The sequence below is a fragment of the Aptenodytes patagonicus genome, chromosome 2 (genome assembly GCF_965638725.1).
Source record: "Aptenodytes patagonicus chromosome 2, bAptPat1.pri.cur, whole genome shotgun sequence".
Classification (NCBI taxonomy): Eukaryota; Metazoa; Chordata; class Aves; order Sphenisciformes; family Spheniscidae; genus Aptenodytes; species Aptenodytes patagonicus.
Genome location: NC_134950.1, coordinates 37,725,904 through 37,746,314, shown reverse-complemented (window position 1 = coordinate 37,746,314; position 20,411 = coordinate 37,725,904). Strand labels below are relative to the sequence as shown.

General features: G+C 41.4%; 1 protein-coding gene across 1 annotated transcript in view; it reads right to left on the bottom strand.

Annotated features, from left to right (window-relative positions):
* Positions 1–20,411, bottom strand: part of SLCO5A1 (solute carrier organic anion transporter family member 5A1) — an 85,070-nt gene that overhangs the window by 42,691 nt on the left and 21,968 nt on the right. The window contains exons 2-3 of the mRNA XM_076329580.1: positions 10,272–10,404; positions 2,405–2,631 (exon numbers count right to left, since the gene is read on the bottom strand). Of these exons, the coding sequence (XP_076185695.1) occupies positions 2,405–2,631; positions 10,272–10,404 (360 nt within the window). The remainder of the gene's footprint in view (positions 1–2,404; positions 2,632–10,271; positions 10,405–20,411) is intronic.

The following is a 20,411-nucleotide window of genomic DNA, read 5'->3' as shown; positions in this document are numbered from 1 at the left end:
ACTGATATTTATTAGTACAGAACAGAAGACGTGACCTACTAAATCATCAGTCTCCTGGTTACTGCCTAAGTGGAGTTTCTGGCCATCGTGCTATAAAAAGATGAAGCCCTGAAATTCAATGGGAAGTATAAAATGTACATTGCATCTCAGAAGAAGCAATGCTAAATGACTTAGACACATGCGATCCTTTTTTCCTTCCCATGATAAACGAAATTACCTCAACTGAGAAGCTTGAGGCATGATCTCATTCCATAAAGCCCACTTAAACTTGAAAAATAATTAAATGATAGTGCATTCCTGCTGCAGGCCCTCTTTGCTAGGGTAAATGACACCTAATGGAAAAGCTACAATCAGCTTACAGCAAAATACTTTTCTCTGCGTTATCTCAACACGCTTGGTATCTTTGGAATACAATGCTGCTTTTCACTGTTCCATGTGGTGAAGTTTCTCCTCTAGAGAAAATAAAAAGTTTTGTATATGAGAAGCTCTAATTTGGTGGCTCCACTAACACATTAATACAGGATTTTGTAGAAGGTATGGTACACATTTAGGCACATATATATATAAAAAAATACACACTAAAATGAGATATACAGTAGTTTTCATTTCTGTGAAAAAAAGTACTAGGAAACATTCTCCTAAGAGTATACTTGTTTTCTGTGTATCTGCTGTGCCTGTAGTGACACAACATCACCCGGAAGGTGAAATTACGTACAGAAACAGAACCAGCATCAGAAAACTCATCCAGACGCAGAGTTTGTCTGAATACCTGTATCTTTTCCAGGCACACCTACAGGATGAAGCAGTCCTTCTGCTATGACATTGCCTGCAATGATCAGGAAGGAGCCCAGCAAAGACTGAACTCCCCCTTCCCACCTCCCTAAGTTAGTGAGAAAACCTTGACAGGAGTAGCCCTGAACTATTTTTGCTAATCAGAGGCCGGTAGGTTTGAAGGCCAAAATAAACCACAACTAGCTTTATGGATTTAGGAGACAACATTATGTACAGGGACTCACAAATATGGGGAATAGAGTCTTCAAAGAAGGAAGTAGACAATGTGCTTTTCTTGCTTCTCCACCACTTTTTTAGCTACTTTGCAAACAAAGGGAGAACATGGTTCTGAAAGATCTGATATTGCAGGTTTACCTTGCTTGCTCTGTACCTTGATTAAGATGCTGTTTTGTAAGCTAATAAAATCACCACAAGCAAATTCTAGTCCCCTGTTTTTTCTTTGCTTGCATAGAAATTAACAGTAACTTTAGGTACCCTGAGAGTACAGATGTAAATGCAATGTAAAGCAAATCAATATGCATGTGGGCAAACATTACTTAGAATTACACTGGTTTTAGTCTAAAACCAGCACACTGGTTTTGCTAAGCCTTGCCTACTCAATATAAAGAGTGATCATAAACACGTCATTAAAAAATCTGCCAATCATTACATCCCAGACTGATATCCGATGAAAAAGTAACACTAATGTTCATGTCAACAAACAAACACTTGAAGTTTTGAGTTCAAATTACATCTAATGGTAAAAATGACATTTCATGGTTTCTCTTAGTCCCGTTGCATTCATCAGGCTACCACGAAATGGCACAACCAGCATTCGTATCATGGAATCCAAGGAGGACACAACAGCATTGACAACATAACGGCATTAAGACACATTCATTCTTGTCCTACACTATTCAATATTATGACACTGTTAAGCTTATATTGTCAAATGTATATGCTTCACATTAATTAATTTTTAACAACACTGCCCTTCTTCCCACGGCATTTTATCAATGATTACTACCTACTGTTAGATTTCACATTAATGGTTTACTTCTTGAATAGAATAAAAATCTCTATTACTTGTCAATCTTTTGATCTCTTCTTGTTTCAAAATTAGCACAGGTTTCATTCATCCTAGCCTTCTGAAAATAAATAGCTTGCAGTACAAAATAGCCAGGAAAGGCATATGAAACAAATAATCTTTCTCAATTAACTTACCCAAATGTATGAATGTAATTGAACTCACATACTAGAATTCTTTTTACTTGTTTCACTTATATTTTAGAAGAGCGCTTTATTCTATGAAGGACAGCTTAAAGCAAGTATGACAGTTACAAACTGTAAGGTACACAAATATGCCTGGTAATAGAGGTCCTATAACTATAGGAAACAGGCTACCTGTTTGTTACAGGTGCGCACTAATCACTTCAATAATTTAAGTAAATGGATGTCTTACACTCATCACTGCATTTTGTAATTTTAGAGGATGACCATCTATTAAAATCTCAATAGCAAAACATAATATTAAATACAGAATGTCAAAATGCTGCCTTCAATTACACTCATACAATCCTAGATGACCCTGTATACAAACTTTAAAGCATTTGAAAATTAAAAACAACTTCACCTTTAACATTCTTTCCAAATCCCATAGAGGCAGGAACTGCACTGTCTGCTTGTATTTTACTATTTGTTTTCTCCTTCATGACTTCATCATCACTTGAAACATCATCAGAGGTCATCTTCTTTTTCTTTTTCTTTTTTTTATGTCGAGGAGGGAGCTTTTTCGGAAAGGTAAACATGGGAAATATCACAAGGAGCATTGCAATGGCACAAAGGAGAAATCCGCTCCACCTAATGCCAGGAGACAGAAACAGAAATGAAAGCCAACGCGTTACATGAATTAAAAAAACCAAAGTGATTATTACAGGCTGTACTGGCTGGAAAGACATATTTGCAAAATATGGAACATTGACATTAAGAGTAAAGGATTGGAGTGGGGGAGAGCCTTCACTGCACTAAAACCCTTAATTAGAAGATGTTTCTGTTGGCTTGTCTACTGATAAAGATATTTATCCAGAACCCACCAAATATTATGAAATAGTGTCAGCTTTGAGTTCCCATAAATTTTCACTTTTAGTAATTATTCAGTACCGAGTGCTAAGAAGTAGATACTCACTTTTACTTTGCCTTTCTTGGATGATTCCCAGTAAAGCAATACAGTATTCCTCTGGAGAACATGAAAAACGTTATCCATGGCATGAGAAGATAAAATGTCCAGATGGATACATCAGGGCTAAATCTGTTCTGCTTTCCAGTGCCTACCTCTCACTGCCCTGACTGTCCAATTCTTTCCCTTCCCAATGAAGAGCTCCCAAAGCCTGACTGTAAACAACTGATGTGTTGCAGTTCACGCCAGGGTTTATGCCTAAAACTTTGCTGCTCTGTTCTGTGACCACAACCTGAAATATCCCTTCATGAAGAATTCCCTCTTCTCTCCCTGTCTTATAAGAACAGGATATAAACAACCTTGCAATGATCCCTTGGCTCACACGGAATGACTTGGGACATACCCAAAGAAGGGGCAACGTATGGGATGCCAGAAAAGTGCCCTTCAAACTGCAGGCATACAGTTACCCTCCCTGAGGCCAAGAAGCTTAATGAACTTTACCACAGCAACATAGATGGGCAAAAGGGCCTTACTAGAAAGTACGCTACAATTAGCCTTCTACAGTCAGAAGGCTGATAGTAGAGTATCAGATAACATAATTTGTCCTCTGAGTTCATCTTGCAATGAAAGACTACAGTGAAACATGGATAAACTCACATAGATCCTTCCATAAAGGAGGACAACCTCAGAATTCACCCACAGAGTTCTTCCCACGTACTGAAAGTGCAATTCTCACTATATACTAATCTAATTGTACTGGGGTTACGTGGCAAGGTTTTGGTAGTGGGGTGGAGGCTGCAGGGGTGCTTCTGTGAGAAGACAACATGAGCTGCCCCCATGTCGGACAGAGCCAGCTCCAGCCAGCTCCAAAACAGATCCGCCACTGCCCAAAGCTGAGCCTATCAGCAATGCTGGTGGCAACTCTGTGGTAACTTATTTAAGAAAGGGTAAAAAACAGTGCACAGCAGCTGAGTAAGGGGAGTGAGAAAACGTGAAAGAAACAGACCTGCAGACACCAAGGTGAGAGAAGAAGGAGGGGGAGGAGGTGCTCCTGGTGCTGGAGCAGAAAGTCCCTTGCAGGCCCAGGATAAGACCATGGTAATGCAGATTGTTCCCCCGCAGCCCATGGAGGACCACGGTGGAGCAGATATCCACCTGCAGCCTGTGGAGAGCCTGTGCTGGAGCAGGCTCCTGGCAGGACCTGTGGCCCCCTGGAGAGAGGAGCCCACACAGGAGCAGCTTTTCTGGCAAGACCTGTGACACATGGGGGACCCACACTGGAGCAGTCTGTTCCTGAAGGACTGCACCCTGTGGAAAGGACCCATGGGTCCTTTAGTAGTTAATGAAAGACTGTCTCCCATGTGAGGGACCCCACACTGAAGCAGGGGAAGAGTGTGAGGAGGAAGCAGCGGCAGAGACGAAGTGTTATGAACGGACCACAACCCCCATTCCCCGTCCGCCTGCACCACTCGGGGCAGAGGAGGCAGAAGAGTCAGGAGTGAAGTTGAGCTTTGGAAGAAGGGAGGGGTGGGGGGAAAGTGTTTGGGGGGGGTGTGTGTGTTAATTCTTACTATCCTAGTCTTTAATTAATTGGCAATAAATTAAATTAATTTCCCTAAGTCAAGTCTGTTTCGCCCATGATGGTAATTGGTGAGTGTTCTCCCTGTCCTTATCTCAACACACAAGCTTTTCATCAAATTTTCTCCCCGTCCTGCTGAGGAGGGGGAGTGAGAGAGCAGCTTGGTGGGCACCCGGCAGCCAGCCAAGGTCAACCCACCACACTAATCTACACTAGTGTTTGGAAGTTTCAGTGAAGTCAGTCACATTACTGCAATATCAAATGATATTCAGTGAAAGACTGAAGATCTTTGCTTTCAAATCACAGTTTACAGAACTGTGGTGGCTTGACCCTGGCTGGACGCCAGGTGTCCACCAAAGCCGCTCTATTGCTCCCCTCCTCAGCAGGACAGGGGGAGAAAATATAATGAAAGGCTCGTGGGTTGAGATAAGGACGGGGAGATCACTCGGCAATTACTGTCATGGGCAAAACAGACTCGACTTGGGGAAAATTAATTTAATTTATTGCCAATCAAATCAGAGTAGGGTAATGAGAAAATAAAAAACAAACCTTAAAACACTTTCCCCCCACCCCTCCCTTCTTCCTGGGCTTAACTTTACTCCCGAATTCTCTACCTCCTCCCCTCAAAGCAGCTCAGGGGGACGGGGAATGGGGGTTGTGGTCAGTTCATCACACGCTGTCTCTGCCGCTCCTTCCTCCTCAGGGGGAAGACCCCTCACACTCTTCCCCTGCTCCAGCATGAGGTCCCTCCCACGGGAGACAGTCCTTCATGAACTTCTCCAACATGAGTCCTTCCCACGGGCTGCAGTTCTTCACGAACTGCTCCAGCGTGGGTCCCTTCCATGGGGTGCAGTCCTTCAGGAACAGACTGCTCCAGCGTGGGTCCCCCACAGGGCCGCAAGTCCTGCCAGCAAACCTGCGCCAGCCTGGGCTCCTCTCTCCACGGGGCCACAGGTCCTGCCAGGACCCTGTTCCAGCACGGGCTTCCCATGGGGTCACAGCTTCCTTCGAGCATCCACCTGCTCTGGCGTGGGGTCCTCCACAGGCTGCAGGTGAATATCTGCTCCACCATTAACCTCCATGGGCTGCAGGGGGACAGCCTGCCTCACCATGGTCTTCACCACGGGCAGCAGGGGAATCTCTGCTCCGGCGCCTGGAGCACCTCCTCCCCCTCCTTCTTCACTGACCTTGGTGTCTGCAGGGTTGTTTCTCTCACACATTCTCACTCCTCTCTTTGGTTGCAGTTGCGCAGGTTTTTTTTTCCCCCTTCTTAATTATGTTATCACAGAGGCCTTAGCGCCGTCGCTGATGGGCTCAGCCTTGGCCAGCGGTGGGTCTGTCTTGGAGTCGGCTGGCATTGGCTCTGTCAGACATAGGGGAAGCTTCTAGCAGCTTCTCACAGAAGCCAGCCCTGTAGCCCCCCTGCTACCAAAACCTTGCCACGCAAACCCAATACAAGGACAATTTTTACTTTTTTTGTACATCCTTTACACTTAAAAAAGGAAGCTACAACAGGAAGCTACTAAGTATATATTTGTTCAAACATTAAACATTTAAAAGTATTGAGTAGACAGGATTACTTGCACAAGAAACAAAAACATTTGGCCTCATATTTGTAATGCAAAGATATTGCAAACTGTAATTTTAAATGAAGGCAAATTCATATGCATGTGTGGTAAATGGTTATGCAAAGGCAATCACCAAACAGCCAGCCATGTGTAACACCATTTTTGTTAGAAAGATTGTACAGGGAGCTTTTGCGAGGCAAATCTAAGTGACTGAAAGTTTTGACTAGTTTTGATATTATGTAAACAGAAAATCCTCTATTCATTTATTTTAGCTGATAACATACATGGATTAGAAAGCAGACTTTTAGGAGGATTAGTCAGCACTACCAGACACGGAATGAATCGGTAGACTGTACACAAATGTAGTAACATCCCTTTCAGGATCTCAAAGGCACTGATCAAAGAAACAATCTGTGGCAATAATACGCAGAAATCTGAAACCACCCACTCAGCAGGAAACAGCAAAGGAGACAGGGGCCCCGTGATGTAGCACGAGATGAAATTCAAATCCAAAGGGACCATTATGGTAGCATACCGAGTGCTGGGGATGTCACAAATGCAGCACTGGATGCAATTATCTGCACCATCTACACTTCACATCTTCCTGGAGAAATATCAAAGAATTGGAAAACAGACAAAAGATGATATCAGAAATAATAAGGACACCTACAACAGGAAACGAGAGGTCAGAACCGGATGTGTATTAATTAAAAAGCCCGTGATTTTCTGTCTTCTAAAGTCAAAGAAAATATGCAGGAGAATACCTCAAAGGCATCTGCACAAGCCCTAGGACCTCAAATAAAAGCAATTAAAGCTAAGGAAGGACCAGACAGTGCTGAAGGAATTCCTTTAAACTTCTTGTGTGGAATGCCGATGAAAGACTGTATGGGAAGATCCAAGTATTAAACAGATTCAGAACTAGGCAAACACTCAGAAAAATGTCAGCAAAAGAAAATTTGATTCAAAGCACCTGACAGACCGCCAAGGGCTACTCCACAACTAATGAGATCCCTATATAGCACATTAACAGTTCTCAAAGACAACAACATGATGGATGATTTCTAACAGATATCCCAACAGTTACCACATTTGAATAAAAAGCAGTTTTAAACATTTGATGGGCTGGCATAGACAGCTGGGCTGTAATTTAGCCCAGAGCACCTACAGAAAGCCCAGGTGTGCAAAACCCAGGAGCGCAAACCCAAGTTCTGTGAAACTCAAGGAAGAATCAGATCAGAAATAACCCTGAGAAATAACCACTTACTTTGTTTATCAGGCTTCACAAGAAAGAAACCAAGTTACCTGTCCTGCATATATGCAACATACCTCTTAGAAAGGAACAGCTTAAGTAAAAAATAGACTTTACTGTAATTTCTGTTGCCATATATCATAGTTGCTGTACTTACTATTTTGTCTGTAATCATTACCTCCTTTAATAATGGAATTTTTCCACTGGGTCCCTGCGATAAGTTATGTTAGAAAACTTACAGCTATAATAAAGGAAAGATGAGAATCAAAAACACTAATTCACTTCAAAGGAGACATGGCTGAGAAATCTCAAATATGACTGCCTGTTAACTTATCTCAACTGCACCCTACTTTTAAAAAGCATGTCAGCTGAAGTAAGTGCTAGACTACTCTTATAGTTCAAACTGTTAGATTACATAAATAAAAATAAACTTGGCTATGCGGCACTTCCCTCCAAGGAGAAAATGTCACGGTCCCAGAAAATAGATTTCAGTGGAATGAAAGTCTACACTTCCAGAGCTCTCTGCAACCGGGCAGTCAGTGAGCAGCAAGGGACAAAGGACCAATCCTCGCACCCTGAGAGTCTTCATTTTAATGGGTAGACAAAGCTTCAGAAAGAGGAAAGAGAATGAGGCGCAGATGCTATGAACACCACCAAACTTTTACGAGAGGCCACCACAGACTGTGAAACAAATTACCAGAGATCTGATAGCAGGGGATACTTTTTAGAAATTAAAGAGAGAAAAAATTGAGAGCGCCAAAAATGAAAAAGTAATACAAGGACCTGAAACACCCTTCAGAGAAAGCCAGTCTCTACAGATTTAATCAATATGATGGAAAAAGGAAACTGAATGACTTTTACTTTTCTATGCTGGCTAGAATGTGACTCGCCTGCTGAGATTCTATGACAGCCCATTTCCTGCCCTTGCTTCAGTCATATTTGCATCACTTCTGCTGGCACCCCTGTGCAAAATGGAAATCACCAAGATACTTTGTTCAGGTGACATTAAACATTGGAGATCCATAAAATGCATTTAGCAATTTGACATAAAATCTTCCAAATGCCCAAACTAGGCTCTTTTCCCTATTTTGCTTGCAAGGCCTGGTACAGTAGATATTCTCAAAGCCTGCCCACAGAAATGGTTTTAAGAGGTGACTTCTCACAACTCTTGGTATGGAGCTTGCTGGTTACAGCATTCCGGTAGGTTGCCAGCAATCCATCCCTGGCACTGGGCATCCATCCCTGCCACTCACTCTTTTGAGGGAGGACAGTTAAACTTGTAATTCATGAGCAAGGACAGGCACTTTTTTGCCTGATCTCTCTGATGCATTTGGCTATGACAACATTGCACATATATCCAAGCCAGCTTTAAACGAGCAGTAGTGGCCATCCATCTCCTGCAGCACAGACCTTGGTGCAAATGGCCCGAGAAGCGGCAAACTGATGTGTCCGTGCTGCTTTGGTTCTTTTACCTTCACCTGAGCTGTTTAAGTTAAAACTCACACAGATATGCCTACACTACAAGGCAGCTACATCAGTGGTTGCATTATAAATAAAGTCAAAAGTAAAGCTTACCCCACATTTGTATAGCCCCACTGATTTCAATTATTAAATATATTTATGGGCCAGTTCATGATTTCTGTTGAAAAGTACTGAGCAGATGCTGACTATCAGTTCTGACATGTCCTTAAAAACACATGAAACATGAGAGTTTTACGAAGAACGTATAATATTTTGCTTTGATTTCTAATCTTTTATTCAAGAATAGTCAAAGCACATTTTTAACACCACAGCACATTCACATGACAAATCTTTTCTGTGAGATAAGTCAGTATATACATGAGAGCACAGAGTCGTTAACCCCAAGGTCATAGGTTAACTGAGCACTCAGGTTTGCCTTTCTTTTGCTGAAAATTCGGCTAGACAGTCCTGTGCAGCAATGCTCTTGGACTAAGTAAGACAAATAAACCAGTGATAAATCTTCAAAGGCTTAAGAACACTCCAAAGAGAGAATTTTTCACATCAAACTGTCAGGAGAGATCACTGCAGGATAAATAGAAACGGATACGATCTGACTGCGATGGCACAGTGACAAACACTAATCCAGTGCATGAGAACTGACGCTGCACCCTACACCTAGAAAGTAGAGGTCTCCTCCTGGGATAATGAACTTAAGTCTTTTCTGGACTTGCATAAAAATTGCAAGGCAAATTTATGAATTATCTGAGAAAACCCAGTTAGAGCCTCCTCAAGACCTGCTTCCTCAAAGAGACATTTCCAAGGAGGCCACATATCAAAGGCTGCCCAAAGACATCAGCTAACGATTATGGCTGTTAATCTCAGCACTGCTGGAAGCCTACTATTTACTAGAGAATAATGTGATGGTTTACATCATCTGCTGCCTAAACACGAGCCATCACCCTGAGAAACAAGACTGGAAAGGACATGTTCTGACCCCATCCTACCTCCTTCTCCTAGACCAGGGTAAACAAAGTCTACCATTTCTCATCTGGACAGCAGAGCTCAGCATTTCGTGCTGCCTGCTCTGGAAAACCAAAGAGGGGATTAATCCACCTTCCAGCAGGGAGGGCTCGGCCCTGGGCAGCAGTGATCCCCAATGGCCTCCTGCAACATGGATATTCTGTCCTGCCATCCCTGCGCTGAGCGCTGTCAGTCAGCACCCACAGTGGTCAGAGACAGCCCTGGAGCAGCCAAAAGAGGAGGTTTTCCATGCAATGTGCCCATGCACTTCTGTGGCAAGCATTCCCTCTCTGTCAGAGGCTAGTGCGTAGTAATTGACAGAAACCTCCTCTTCCTTGGCCTCCTTCTACAACCTTAAACAAGCCCTCAAGGGTTACGATTTCCCAACCTGTCTCAATTCCCTACCAGCAATTTAGAGAGTAGTTTTGAAAAATGCTTGATCCTTACCAGTTTCCAATGAATCGGGGATCACTCTGGTCAATATAAACGGTTGTCCTAGGATCAACATAGAAACCAATAAGAAGTCCTCCTAGCAAGTATCCAGCTGCAGGACCGAGTGCTCCCATTACGTACATAATGGCTGAGGAAATAAAAGGTCAGAGTCGTAGATCAATAAAATGAATATTTCATTAGTTATTTACATGTAAAATCCAAAAGTCAAAGATGCTTCTTAAAGTACGGAGTTTTGTACCCTAAAACCTTCAGAGCCTTTTTTGCAACCTTCAAAGGCAGCAACTTCTGCATAAGTAACATATTGATATGAAAATTACTGCTTTCTGTACATTTTCAGTCAAATTATGGATGGAAGTATATATTACTTTGGTATTTTGGATGGAAAGCATACTTGACTTTGGCAATATTTTTCATATTTGGTAACATTTCCTTTGAATCAAAACAAAATTTAATACATAAATAGAAAAAATATAATTAATGGTAAGCAAACAGAAAAGCAAAGGATAACAATTGTATAAGACACCAAAGAACAAAGTACAACATTCCAGTTCAGCTACCATCAGACTAATACTGGGTTTAAAAGAATGATCAAAGAAATCAAATATTCCTATTTCAGAGACTGACAGAATTATGTTTTTATCTGTGTAGCCATGGACTTGCCCCTGTTTTACATACTGATACCAGCAGACCATATAGACTGTATTTCCTGCAAGACTCCTGCCTTATTCAGAACATTTGATCTTTTAAATTTAAAATCTTAATGCTATTTTAAAAGAGATTTCCTAATTTAAAAAGCAAGTAAAATGAAAATAAGATTCTTGTGTGCAACCATACAGACACATTTTGCAACATCACCATGGTCTGAACATTGGATGACAGCAAAATCCTTGTAACTTGGAATAACAGAATAGGAGATACCAACAGAAGGCTCCTATCTGCTGTGTCTTCTACAAGATACTCTTCAGAGTGCGGTCTCCAGTCCTTGTCCTTCAGCCATCCACACCAGGGCTTGTGTGAGAAAACATCGTGGCTCCCCTTTGGCTTGCATGCCAGTGCTGTCAGAAGCAAGGGAGAGACAGAGGCAAGGAAAGACTACATCTTAGCGTGGGGCCAAGACGCAACTGGACTGGGACCCAGAAAACCTTTCTGCACCTCCCAGTAGAGACCTAGTTGTGAGACATCAGCAGGAACAGACAAAAACATCTGGTCTGTTTGCTGAAAAGAACTGAGCGCTGAGATTTAGGAATCCTCCTTTCATTCCCAGGTTTTGAAAGGTGGATAGTTTAAAGGCTATAATTTGCCTTGCCCTCAAGTCTTGTCAATTCCACTCCTTTCCTTTTCTACTTCTGCAAATCCCGAATCAACTTTTGAACGAAGCCAAGGTCAATTATCACAACCTTAAATTCAGACACCTTTTACAAGATACATATTATCTTGACCATAACATCAAGACCATAGCCATCTTCCAAAGATTGTTCTCTTGTAAGGGACCAGCTGAATCAGCTGAATGTTCGCAAGTCCATGGGGCCTCATGGGATTCATCCCAGAGTACTGAAGGAGCTAGTGGATGTTATGGCAGGACCCCTGTCGATCATCTACCAAAGGTCTTGGGAGTCTGGGTCCCTGCTGACTGGAAGCTAGCTAATGTTATTCCAATCTACAAAAAAGGCATGAGAGAAGACCCAGGGAACTACAGACCTGTTAGTCTAACCTCAGTTCCTGGAAAAATTATGGAGAAGATTTTATTGGGTACTATTAAAAGGCATTTAAAGAATAATGCAATCATCAGGCACAGTCAACATGGGTTCACAAAAGGCAAGTCCTATTTAACTAATTTGATATCCTTCTATGATAAGGTCACCCACCTAGTGGATGAAGGGAAGGCGGTGGATATAGTTTTTCTGGATTTTAGTAAGGTTTTTGATACTGTCCCTCACAGCATCCTTCTGGACAAGTTGTCCAACTGTGGGATGAGCAGGTTCACGGTGCGCTGGGCGAAGAACTGGCTGAAGCGCAGAGCTCAAAGTGTTGTAGTGAATGAGGCTACATCTGGCTGGTGACCACTGGTGTTCCTCAGGGCTCAATTCTAGGGCCAGTTCCGTTCAATGTATTTATCAACAATCTGGATGCAGGAGTTTAATGCACCATTAGCAAGTTTGCTGATGATACCAACTGTGCTGTTGACTCTCTTGAGGGACAGGAGGTCTTGCAGAGGGATCTAAATAGACTGGAGCATTGGGCTATGATTAATAGGATGAAATTTAACAAGTCAAAATGCCAGATTCTGCACCTGGGACGGAGTAATGCCAGGCATGAGTATAAATTGGGAGAGGAGTGGCTGGAGAGCAGCCCTGCAGAAAGGGATCTGGGGGTGCTGGTCGACAGCAGGCTCAATATGAGTCAGCAGTGTGCCCTGGCAGCCAAGAGGGCAAACCGCATCCTGGGGTGCATCAAACACAGTATGACCAGCCGGTCAAAAGAGGTGATTAGACTGCTGTGTTCAGCGTTGGTGCAGCCTCACCTTGAGTACTGTGTGCAATTCTGGGCCCCACAATTTAAGAAGGATGTGAAGGTCCTTGAATGCGTCCAGAGGAGGGCAACAAAGCTGGTGAAAGGGCTGGAAGGAATGTCCTATGCATGAGGAGCAGCTAAGGACTTTGGGCTTGTCTAGTTTGGAGAAAAGGAGGCTGAGGGGCGACCTCATTGCTCTCTACAGCTTCCTGAGGAGGGGAAGAGGAGAGGGAGGTGCTGATCTCTTCTTCCTGGTATCCAGTGATAGGACGCATGTGAATAGTTCAAAGCTGCGCCAGGGGAGGTTTAGACTGGACATTAGGAAGCATTTCTTTACTGAGAGGGTGGTCAAACACTGCAACAGGCTTCCTAGAGAGGTGGTCGATGCCCCAAACCTGTCAGTGTTTAAGAGGCATTTGGACAATGCCCTTAACAACATGCTTTAACTTTTGGTCAGCCCTGAATTGGTCAGACAGTTGGACTAGATGATCGTTGTAGGTCCCTTCCAACTGAAATAGTTCTATTCCAGAACTATTTCTCATACAATATTCTATTCTATTCTATTCTATTCTATTCTATTCTGTTCTGTTCTGTTCTATTCTATGCTATTCCCCTACTCCATCTCTTTCCTTCCTTAATGCATCCTGCAGTACTCAACCCTTTTAAGATGCTTCTGCCCTGCTTCCCGTACTGTCTGGCTGTAAGCACAAAAGGCAAGAGGGATGGTAAAGGATGGTCTCTGCTGTCCACTCACATGTCTGATACCACCAAAACCCAAGCTCCAGCAGCACACCACCACTTGCTCAGCTGCTGCAGATCCACTATGTAGCACATGAAAAAAAACCTGATTATCTAATTCTCTGAAAACATCATCTTTGCTGTAAAATCTCTATCTCCACATGGTTTCTGTGTACCAGTCACTGCCCATGGCAGTATGCAGACTCCATCCTTTTTGGTCCCATCCTCAGTCAGACTCAATCAGACATGCTGCGTCCTAGACTGCAGCAGCTGAGGAAGCATAACTGAGTTGTTAGAGCATGGGTTTCTACGTCACCAGTTATAGTAAATTACAACTTACGGACGAAATAAGCAAAAAGAAATCACTAAATCTGCCTGACTAAACCAAAATAACACGTACATTTTCATCTTACGTTTTGAAATAAGAGAAAGAAGAAAAAGAACATTCTCATGAGTAAAAAGGGGCTGCTATCTGAGAGCTATATTGCAGGGGACAAAATCACAGAAGCTACCACAAAAGGTAAACTGCCTATAGTAAAAAATGCTTCCAGACTACAAATTGATTAAACAGATTTATTTTTACTCTTTCTTAAACACATTTTCAGTTTTTATGAAACTGCAATTTCAAATAATTAGATTTTGCCGAAGTCCTTTTTGTATAATGGTTTTCAGAACCATGTTCCAGCCATGTTCCCTTCTGGATTGATTGTAAACGATTCTCTGTATGCCTAAAATGCTGCATCAGACATTGTAACACTGCTCCTTAGCCGTAAGAGGTTAAATAAACCCCACAATAACTGTTATTTGCAAAATCCACATCATGAGTAGGGGGGAAAAAAAACCAACCTCCATCCACTATAATAAATTTTCTTCTACAAATGTTTGCTTAGAAAATTGATTCAAACAACTGCAGCAAACTCAGATCTCTAAAAAGTTTACAGAGGAAACACAAAGGGAGTAAAAGAGTGACCTAATCCATTCACTTCAGCATTCAGAAAAATACTTATGCTGCATTTATTCAGCTTCAGTTCCACCACTGAAACAGGCAAAATGCAGCAACTGCTTAGGCCTAGAAGCACTACCCAGACAGTGTATTTTGTACACTTTTGTACACTTGTTTTCTTCACAAGCAGAAATACTGTACAGTAAAGCTAAAAATAACAGTGTACACTGTGCTCCATTAGAGGAGGGAATACTTTGAAATACCATTTCAAAAGTATTTTAAAATTACTGTATGCTGTTCAGACTTCAAGATTTTTTTTTAATATAACTTACAGACAACATGTAACTTTCTGGATCTTTCAGAAAACAAAGAGTCCCCATGTGCCTTGTCCAGTGCAGGAGGAAACCTGTGAGCAGACGAGTTCCACAATTGCCATTTTAAGATACTTTGCAGCATCTTCCTCAGCAGCTAGTAATGGCCACTATCAGAAACCGGACACCAAGTGCAATAAACTGATTTGGATTTCTAAATAGGAATAAAGATAGAGCATGGCAAGTAAAAGATTTTGATATTTCAAAATGAGGTACTTGAAAAAATTTGCCCCAAACATCCAAACCTTGCTGTGGAAATGAAGGGAGAGCCACCTCCAAGAGTCACCCTGGCAGGTTGCTCCAGGGTCCTGGACCCTGGAAATTCTGGTCACAGCCCTCACAGCTATGCACCCCAAAGTCCAGGAATAAGGAGGTTCCTGATTCCCAAACAGGTCACCAAGATTACTGGATGATATGGAAAGGAAACTAAAGTGGAAACAGATTCAATCAGGGCATCATCAAAACTGAACCCACTTCACAAATAAAAAATTCTGTGAAGAGCTGTTCCATAATTTTTTCCATTCAGGTCACTAGAAGGTCTCCAGCTTCTGGATGAAAAAGGTTCTGAAACATGTAGATGACGTAGGAGCACCTTCCTTTCAGCCCCCTGCCTGGCATTTCAGCTAGCTCTTTTTGGTCCTCCCTCTTTGGGCCATGATCTGGGATCTTGATCTACAGAGTTGCACTGATTCAACGGCCAAGAAGTTTCAACAACAGAAGTAACAAACATTTTTATCAGGGGACATGGTGTGATGCAGAGGCAGGCCACACAGTATTCAGATGATTTTTTAAATTGCCCTTAAGGAAACCCAGGATTTGTCTTTTAACCTCCTAGCCATAACCTTGACTGGTGCTTAGATTTGCAAGTTGCCTTCAAATTTCTTAAGTCATAAAAAACTATGTTATAAAATAGCAGTAATACCTCCTTTCCCATGATAAAATAGAGATGATGTACATTCTACAAGTTATATAGCTCTACTCCAAACAATGAATCATCTTCAAAAGATAAAATGAGGAAACTATTGTTAATATAGACATATGGGCTACAATATTCATCCGACTCTCTTTTGATTGGTTTTCATTGAAATGAAAAATTGTACCCCTCAGAGTTAGTGCGTTAGCCATGCATGTTCAATGCTGGCAAGTCACCGAGTACATTTCTCTGGAAACGTGGGTCTCTAGGAAAGAGCATCTGCAGGTCACCCACTCCTAGCTGAATTAGAGCCATCTGAGAACTACTCATGACATTCAACACAACCAGCTCAGGCTGGACCTTGCAAAAGTTTTTCCCCAGAAGCCTGTCATAGCTTGCTGCTGCTGTGATGTAGGATCTTAAGTCTTGAAACTAAAGCACAGGTTAGTCTACTAAAATTACATGGTATTTAGCAAGACAATTTCAAAGACCAAAGTCCTTGCAGATTCTTTCAAGTTTCCCTTTTCCCTGAAGAACTCAGCGTTGTGGGGTGAGTTTGCATTAGCAAGCATACCTCTTCCTCTGGGTGCAGCTTCTCTTCAGTGACGAGGGACAGCCTTTCATAGTCTCTATGACTACAATAAGATTGACTGAATCCTCTACGGGTCCGAAAATCCCTGTGTTCACATCACATGCATGAAATAACTTTGTTGCCAAAGATTTTATTTTTTTTAATCTACCCACACTATAAAAATATACTGAGACAGAGGTCATAAAAATACTTTGAATGTCCTTTTCCTCCTCTGATCACACCAAATGACAACTTCAATACATTTTGCATATGAGAATATATAACATATGTCCCTATGGCATCCTCAAACGCATACATTGTTAACCCTCTGACTGTGCCTTTTTATATTAGTAATGCTAGTATCAGTTAAAGTTGCAGGCATCATATTGTGCCTAGATGAACAGAAAGTACACAACATCAGTGGGCTGAAACAGGCTGTCTGGCTTCTGGGTTCTAAAAAAGCCACTTCGGTTTAAAAAGTAAAAACAAAAGCATATATTGCTCAGTGCCTTTCATCTCCTCTGTGTGCACACACATGTCACCACACAGAGTTTATCACTGGATGAGGAGGAACATTTCTGAAAGACCCCATTGTTCAAATCTTGGCAGCATGTCACCGTAGTACAACTGTTCATTTCATACATGTGTAAGGCAAGCAGAATTTGACCTTTATTCTATTTTCAATGAAAGTTTAGAATTTGCAAAATCCTGCAAAAGCTACAGTGTGCATTCTGGAGGTTTTACATATATATATATGCATGTTTTTTGCTGTCAGAATAGTATAGATTTTGCAGGATACTTTTTAGTGACATAGAGGTATAATCCTTTTATATCTGTAGACTTCAAATTTTTACTCCAAAAACTTAACTGTCGTTAGCATGAGGGTATTGATTGGGAAACAGAGATACAAAAGATAAAATTAATCCCTCATAGTCATGCAGTACAGTAGAAAGTCCAGGAGTATAATTTACTTCACCAAAGCAATAACTCGGTGTCCTACCTGCTCAATAACACTCATCCTGAAAGAACAGCACAAGGGAGAATAAAAACAACAAAAAAAGAAAACACTCGTGAATTTGCAAGAAAAGCCTCGTGTTTATAGGTTACCTGTCTACTACCTGAGGAGTGAGCTTTATCAGAAATGGCAAGATGAACTTCATATAATCCTGATTGTGTCTCTATGTGTCAGGAAATTTAGGGGGCTACAGGAAAAAAAAAAAAAAAAGATAGTCACAGGGATTACCATCTGGGATTTTGCAAGCAAAAGAAGCATCACCATGCTACGGTACCATAGCATCCTCTCTAGTCCTACTGCAGCACATTTCCCTGGAAAGCTGAGCTATGCTGTCACTGAAGAATAAGCAGCAGGATATTTCTCTAGGGTACAGAGCAGGTTTTAATTTCCCCACAGAACAAAGCTGACAGGCAGAGGTTTCAATGGGGAACATGTCTCAGCTCTCCCGTTCTTCTCATGTCCCAGCACTGTGATGGGATAGCAAGGAACAAGCATAAAGCAGCTTTCAAAGAAACATCGCTCCCATGCGTAAAGGCGCATCTACCTCATCCTGTCTAAATTCACCCACACAGAAGCTACCCAAAAGACCATAAGGTTTAACCACTCTTTTGAGCCTGAGGACACAAAACTGAGAGGAGTTGTGAGCAAGAAGCCAGGCATACTTCTCAAAAGCTTTTAAGCCAGGAAATCAGTTCACTTCCTTCATTTCTTCATGAACACACAGCCAAGCCTATCTATACATGCTTTAGGATTTTTTCTTCAATGTGGTTATTTGCTCAGGAAAAAACAATGCTTTGAGCATTATTGCAGTTCAGATAACAATGTACAGATCAAATCTTTAAACCGTTTCCTTTCAAAATGTATTAGCGTTACCATGACTTTAAAAGTCTCTCAGATCCAGCGCTCCACTCAAAACAATAAATAGAGCAACAAAGCTACTCCAGTAGCCTCCCTTGATCTTTGTATAGAATATATTTGTCACTATTTTCACAAGCAGATTCCACAGATCTAGGAGATGAATTTTTAGAGAAGCGTAACTAAAGCATAATTTTACATGCCTACCGTGCAAACTAAAATGAATGGTCCAGCTTACCACGCCATTAAAAAATGCTGACAGTTAAATTAAATACAAATATGGCCAGTGTCTTGCCAATGCCAGATGAAAAGCATTACATTTTTACTTTTCTCTTACAGATTTATTACTAAGATATCATTTGTATCAAAACAGATACCATTCACTGGCTTATACAGCTAAGTTGCTTTATGCTTTGTATTCTCCATTTGTGGTCATATTCTAAAACATTACAATCATTTTCACAGGATCCAATTCTAACATCACAAAAAAACAGGAAAATAAGCCCAAACAAAACAAGCTAAAATAGGCTGCCTATCCCAAAGTGTACCTCTCTCATACACTGTCACTGCAACGCTGCTCCCAGTCACTTGCTATGCTGTGGAGCCACAGTGACTACAAAGTAATTCATCTTAAATCAAAATTTCACAGGACTCAGTACTTGTATTTAGGTTGCACTACCAACAGGTGTGTGCATCCAGTCCAAAATTTGAAAACATTGAAAATATCAAAGAAGAAAGGCTTGCACTTGTACCATGTTATTTCAGCCTTAGAGCTACTCGGCTTAAGAAAAGATTGCCCCAAGAAAAACTACGCCAGTGCTTAATTTGGAGTCTTTATTTCTTTATTCCTAAACCCTGAGAACTGTGGAAGTAGAAACACAAGGAGCAACTGGAGACTGTCCCGTTCTTTAGAGGCAACTGTTTCGTTTGGAAACAGAAATATTACTTCTTTTTTTTCTTCAAAATCTGTCTTTTCTCTATATATATTCACCTATAAATAAACACTTGCTGATAATATTACCAAGCATGACTTGTGGTTAGCAAGTAAATATGAAAAAGATACATCTGCCATAAGAGTCTAGTGAAAACAGCTGCAATTTCCGAGTGCAGTTTCCGTATCAGTGTGGTTAACGGAATTTAGACACCATGCATAAAAGAAAATTCTTAGGTCACATAATTAAGCAAATCAGGCTTTATCAGCTTCATCAGTTCTTATATCAATTCAAAGGCAAGAACCTTCTGGTGACGGTATTCCAAAAGCACATACAGCTATCTCTAAGCATATGGAAAGTCCCCACTGATGCGAACGGTTCGCGTGACCAAAGATAAGCTTGTATATACTTGCATGATCAGAACCTAAACTGAAAACAAAGATACTCTGACATTCTTTCCATGGACTAAGAGGCATTGGTCCCCTCAAGAAATGTTTTTTAAAAACAGAAGTGTCAGCAACTACTTAAATGCATGAATACGAGAGCAATGAAAACTGTCTTTCTTAAACCTCCGGGGTGTTTTTTCACGCGTAGGGAATTTTGATTTGGAAATGTGCTGTTACTGAAATTTAGCTCTCAGATAGATGCACACACGACTTGTGCTGAACGCAGTGAGAATGTCCAAAGATGCCCTGAAAGGCAAAACTTTGCTCTTGGCTGTTCTTTTCTGGAAATCAGTTCTCAAAAAAAGCTCCACATCTTACCTTCAAGTTTTTCAAGTCTCTGTCAGTACATTGCATTATAAACATAAGACAACTTAACGTATCCCAAGAAGGTCACTAGCTGTGAGTTCCCAAACCCTGACTTTTCAAAAGAGCGTTTCTTAAAAATGTTTTCTTCTGTGAATACTTTTAACTAATGGAATTAGGCAGAGACATTGACTCTTCATGTAAATACCTACTGAGTGACTCCTCGGTCCCTTCTGAATTCTTGATCCGTCAGCATCCCAAAGTTACCTTCAATGAAATGTCATAAATGTAGTGTTCATTTTCATCCAGAAAATGATCTACTGTATATAACCACTAACCTAAATCCTAAGCAAACTACTACTCCCAATTTTTTTAAAAGCCTTTAACATCCCTAATCCAAGAAATAACTAGTTAGATAATTTCATTGTCTTGTTTCCCATTCATTCAAACACTGAAAGCTAAATCCACAGTAGTGAATTCATCACTCGCACTAGTAGGATCCTGTAACTTAGTGGGGCTACTCTCACGAGGAAGGC